This window comes from Aedes aegypti, chromosome 1 (genome assembly GCF_002204515.2).
Source record: "Aedes aegypti strain LVP_AGWG chromosome 1, AaegL5.0 Primary Assembly, whole genome shotgun sequence".
NCBI lineage: Eukaryota > Metazoa > Arthropoda > Insecta > Diptera > Culicidae > Aedes > Aedes aegypti.
Window position 1 is genome coordinate 18,129,394 of NC_035107.1, and position 5,700 is coordinate 18,135,093.

The 5,700-nt window shown below is 39.3% G+C and overlaps 1 protein-coding gene across 2 annotated transcripts; it reads left to right on the plus strand.

Moving 5' to 3' along the window:
• Nucleotides 1-243: 243 nt before the first annotated feature.
• LOC5578732 (serine/arginine repetitive matrix protein 2) lies at nucleotides 244-1,980 on the plus strand. 2 transcript variants are annotated; one of them, XM_021839050.1, is made up of 2 exons: nucleotides 244-403; nucleotides 505-1,980. In XM_021839050.1, exon 2 carries the CDS (start codon nucleotides 594-596, stop codon nucleotides 1,731-1,733), a length of 1,140 nt encoding a protein of 379 aa, XP_021694742.1. In that variant the 5' UTR covers nucleotides 244-403; nucleotides 505-593; the 3' UTR covers nucleotides 1,734-1,980. The 2 variants fall into 2 exon arrangements, with proteins under 2 accessions (XP_021694742.1, XP_021694743.1); XM_021839051.1 differs by having other exon boundaries at nucleotides 508-1,980.
• Nucleotides 1,981-5,700: the final 3,720 nt, after the last annotated feature.

The window sequence follows — 5,700 nt, forward strand, 5'->3', positions numbered from 1 at the left end:
CGAGATAGGCGATTACTTTTCTGTTGAAGTGCATAAATACTTTGCTTTATGAAATTTGTGAATCAGCCCTAATGACAGCGATGCTTCCTAGCTTCTCTACGCATCTCGGTCAAGATACCCGTTCTTGAAAATCGAAATCCGTTGATTGCTGCATGGGCAACATCTATCACATATAATGTGACGTTTCTCTTTGCGCTCATGTTTTATTTTCGTTTCTCTTTTGGCACACCAGTCTTCACTTCTGTCAGTTTCGCAGTTGCCTTTTGCCTCCAGAACGTTCCAAACGCATAAAGTAGTCTCGTTGTGTCTCGTAGTTTGATGTGCTTGTGAGAAAAAAAAGGTAAGCGTGAGGCCCAGCATCAGGAAGAAGGAAGATCCCAACTACGCCATATTCCATAAGCAGGTAAATTTTTGTGATTTTTCCTAACCATGCGGTGAAACTTTTCTTTGCAAAAATAGTGTTTTAATCAGTTCTAATGTGGGGTTTTGTTTTGATCTTCCTAGCAGCTTGCTACTAAAAACTTTTAGCCTTGGGGGATTGCTGCAAGCTGGTTCAAAACAAACGTTGAACTGAAATTTTTGAAAGAAAGAAAATGGCCACCCCAATGGGATATGGGACGTTGTTGGAATGTCCGTACAATAAATCGCATCGGGTTCAGGCCACGGCCATGGCCAGACATTTGTTCAAGTGCCGGAAGATGCATCCGAACATAGAATTTGTGACTTGCCCGTTCAATCATGCCCACAAGGTGGCGGAGCCCGAGCTTAAAATGCACACAGCCACCTGCGAGGACAGGGCCAACTTCGATATGTACAAATACTGCATTACGACGGCTGCGGCAACGCATACTTCGTCCGAAGCGCAGGAACCGGAACTGGTTTACAATACGGAAGATCCGATTGCCCCTCAAAAAGTGCATGACGACGATGACGAGTGTTGGGACGATTTGCGAATCCCTGCTTATAACCCTCAGGAATACTGCGCCCAGGCTAAGATTATACGAAAGGCCACTCTGAAGACACCGGCCGAAAAGCGCGCTTTCTACGAACAGGAAATGAAGCGCCACAAAGAGCTGGAGATTAAAATTAAGCAGGAAAAGGGGGAAGACATTGACGAACCCAGTAGTAGTAGTAGTAGAAATGGGGACCGGAAGCGTCGTTCTCGGTCACGGTCTCCGGTTCGTTCGCGGAGGCGTTCTCGTTCGCCGCTTCCACTCCGGGAGCGGTCCACCGAATCTCGTCGCGCCAGAAGACGTTCCCGGTCGTCTTCTCGGGGGTCGCGTTCGATCAAACGGCGCTCGCCTTCGCCTTCCATTGTTCGTTCGCGTCGTTCTCGGTCCAACTCCCGGAAATCGCGCTCTTTGTCCCCGGTTCGCGATCGTAAAAGGCGCCGTTCTCCATCGGCGGAACGTCTTCGAGTGATGCGTTCGCCTTCCGTTGAAAGAATTCCCTTAAGGCGTTCCCCGTCCCCAGTGGACTATCGTCGTGCCGTTCCGCGATACCCAGAATACATGCGGTACGATGAACGGGATCGTTATGCCCGGTATGCTTACGATCGTTACGACTACCCAATGCGACCAGAGCGCTATGACCGATACGATGCTTACGTTCGTTATCCCCATTACGACTATTCCGGTCGCTATCCGACGCGAATCGAACGGGAAACTCGACGGCCAGTCTCCAGAGATCGAGACGACGAAGAGTACATCTACCGCAGAGACTTTAGAGACTAGATTTTAAAATGTTTTTGTACCTTTAAGTTGCTGATCAATCGTGACCTACACATTTTAGTTTCGTTTTTTCGTATTTTAGTGATGTAAGCTATAGTTTTACCAGACAAAAGGGCATTATTGCCACACTTATCGTGTAAATGTAAGAATTTTCTCTGCTTAAGAGGGTTGTACCTCTGTACCACAGTGAATGTATATGATCCCCTAGTAATTAGTGGTCGATTCGATGAATAAAATGTTGCATGCTAAATTGTCGTCAGTGGTCATCCATTCAAGAGAAACTCCCGAAAGCCATTAGGTAGGTATGTGCATCAATTAATTCTTCTAATCAACAAGCCAACCTCTCACTTGGGTTCCTCTCCTGCCGTTGGCCAGCTTCTTCAGACTGTCCTCGAACTCGACCAGTTCGATCTTCCGCTTTTCGTCGTCATACGGTACGGCTTTCCGGCACACGGGTCGGATTTCGATTCATTGGAGATGGAAATCGTGCCTACGGTGCCGCTTCTGCATAAGTACTACTTGTTCTGCTAGCTATGGTAAGTACAGGAACTCACATTCATATTCGAACAGGGTAGGGGTAGTCGGGGCGATTTGGCCAATGGGGTGAAATGAGCACCCCTTGAAAACTGCATAAATTCTTGAAATTTCATCTGAAATAACATGCAACCCTGGGCAAGGCTGGTAGCGAGTCACTTTTTAGTGACTTGGTCACTTTTTTGAGGCCAGTCACTTTAAAGTCTCTTTTTTGAAGCCATTTCAACTAAAGTCATTTTTTTTCGTCAATAAGTCACTTTTTTCAACTATTTTGAGCTAATTTTTTGGAAGAAAATTTTGAAACGGCCTTTTAATTCAGGCTAAGTTTTAAGTTAGTAGGGTGTCTACTTCCTAAAAAATCCTGGAAAACCTGGAATTATCAGGGAATTTTATTCAACCTGGAAAAAAACTGAAATTATCAGAATTTCGGCTATACGCAGGAAAAAAACCTCGAACCTGCACCGCAGACTATGTCCTTTTTGTAACACAACATTTCTTCAATAAAAAAAAAAATTCGGCTGCACCGCTGTTACAACTTGAGGTATTCAGTCAATTCACTTTAAATTATTTTTAATATTGCGAATAACTTGTTTAAATAAGGAAGTAGGACTTAGGATTGCTAAAATGGAAAAGGCAAATACGATTCCCAGTTCTAGTTGGGTATCTTTCATGAGCATATGAAATGAATAATAATTGTAGGAAAAGATTAAAGCTAGTAAAATTAGTAAATTTTCAGGTAAGCAGATCTATTTTAAAGGCTTGGATACTATTCAATACATACCGTCGATGGGGGTGACAATGGGTCTAGGGGGTGAGATTGGGTCAAAACGGAAAAATATGTTTTGTGAAATATTTCAGTTAATAACGCTGATATTACTAAAATTAATATTTCATATGTTAGGGAACATATTGTTACACATAATTCATAACAATATGCATTTTTAGAAATAGTAGTTTTTGTTTAATACATCAATAAACTTGCATGTTTAAACTAGATAAAATTTACAACTTTAAATTTCTCCTGTACAAAGTATCACGCATGTACTCTAGCCTCTATCGTTGTATTAGTAGAATGTTGAAAGTCTTTTCATTACACATCACAGGTATTTTCCGGAATCTGTTTGATTTTCCCACTAAAAAATCATTTTTTTCGGTACGATGTCTAAAACATTGAAAATGGGGGTGAGATTGGGTCAAGCAAGAACGATAGTAAATGAAATTGCAAGTCCACTTTTTTGACATTTTACGGTGCCGGGTGTTCTCTTTTTTCATTAAGATGTGTTTATTCTTTCTAAATACAGCATCTCTGAAACATCAAACAAGTCTACTTGAGTATTCCGTGCATTGAATAACAATACAACGAATTTTGACAACTTCTCAAACCAGCAACTGTGTTTCGTGCGCAGCAACATCGTAAATTTTTATCAAAAGGGTGTTTTATTCTAAATTTGATTATTTATCAGTGTTTTCATATTATAGAAACATCTCACGGAAGTACAAATGAGTTGGATCGCTGAAATACTGGGATTATGACGTCAACTTCTGTCTGAAATTTATTGATCGGAATGTCGCACCGAAATTTAACTATTTGCCAAGGTTTCAGTACACCTTTGGGGAAACTGAATGGGCTTTATAGCAATGGGGATGAGACTTTGAAGACAATTTGAGGGAAAAACCAAGAAAATTTATGTAAACTTGACGATAAATGTTGGGTTTACATATTTTTCTCATAGCTCTTCAATTTTCAGTATAATCTTTCTTTTAAGTGGGTTTATCATACTTGTGAAACTTCTTAGATATCTTTTTGTCTTGTTTGCATCGTTTTTTATCAATATTTTTCAGTTGTGAATGGTTTTGAAATCATATTCTCAAAAACAAGTTATTTCAATTACAGTGACCCAATGTCACCCCCTCTATGGGGTGAGATTGGGTCATTTTTCATGCACTTGTGGTGCCGCTGTGAATAAATATTTGTCTTTAATTTTTTGAACAGTTGTTAATGTACCATCAAAGTACATCAACACCAAATTTGAAGTTTATTGGAGTTAAATTGCGATAGTTATTCAAAGAATAAATCGCACATTTCCCTTTTTGACCCATTGTCACCCCCAACGACGGTATCTCTAAAAAGTGTTTATTTTTAGTTAAGGTCTCTAAAGGCATTATAATCAATATGGTATCTAAAGTCACTTTTTTGCCATAACCCTCTCTTTCCCATGGTAGCTCCAGAGCCCAATTATTTTTGACGAACTTGAGGCAAACCGAACCAGAGGAATACTATGCATTAGTTTCTACAGTCAACTCTCCATATCTCGATATTGAAGGGGCCATCGAGTAAGGGAGGTATCGAGTTACAGAACACAAAACCAGTGCAAATGCCGAGGGACCATCGCAGTAGCCATGAAAATCAACTTTTACTGTGGTTCTCTAACTCGATATCGAGATACGAAATATCGAGTAAGGGAGAGTTAACAGTAGATTATGATTCTATACTTATCAAATTAATTCAAAGTCAACTAACTTTTTGAATAGTAAAACTTTTTGAATAGTAAAACTATTGTAAAACAACCAACAAATTTTAAACTGATTTTGAAAAAAGTAGACCCTTTGAAATATTGTTTTTTGAATTACCTTTCATAAAAACGCTTTTTCATAAAGAAACTGTCGATTGAAGTCGTCGGAAATAGATGGTTAATCTGCTTGCAATGAATTCTGGTGCAACATTCTAGAGGCTCCAGAGAAAACTTCAGAGACTATTACGTAACTTTCTATCCAGAGATTCCTTCTGGAATACTTTCAAGAACTCCACCAGGAATGCCACCAGCAATTTTTCAATAGAAGCTCAGAGGAATTTCTTCTCAATTTTATACTAAAATTTTTAGAGCATTCCCACGCTACTACCTCCAGTAATTTTCACAAAGATTACTCTGAAGAAAAAATCTCAGTTTTTCCTCCAGATCATTGATTCTTTCACAGATTTCTTCAATCGCTACTTCTAGGATTCTTCCCACATGCCCTACAGAAGTTTTTACCCAAAGGTTTATTATAGAGTTTTCGAAAAAATCGACATTTTTACAAGAAACCCTACTATAATTCCTACGCATTTTTCATTTAATCCAGGCCTTTTTATAAGGATTCTCTCAAAAATTCATCCATAATTACTCTCCGGAATTTCTCAAAACTTACTTAAGGTATTATTGGATAAAATCTTTTCCAAGAATTGCTCGATGAAATGCATCTGGGATTCCTCTAGAAATTTGTCCAGTATTTCTTCAAAATATTATTACTGCGGCTCAAACACTTCACTGATATTTTTTCAAATACAAGACCTGCATAGATTCTTTAAAATTTCATTCAATGTTCCACACTAGTTAATACTACAGCAATTATTACAGTTATTGCTCCGACCATTGATGGATTAATATGCTTTTATTAT

Bases quoted from the DNA above. Each gene is read 5' to 3' on its own strand.
- LOC5578732 (XM_021839050.1), top strand. From the start codon at position 594: ATGGCCACCCCAATGGGATATGGGACGTTGTTGGAATGTCCGTACAAT.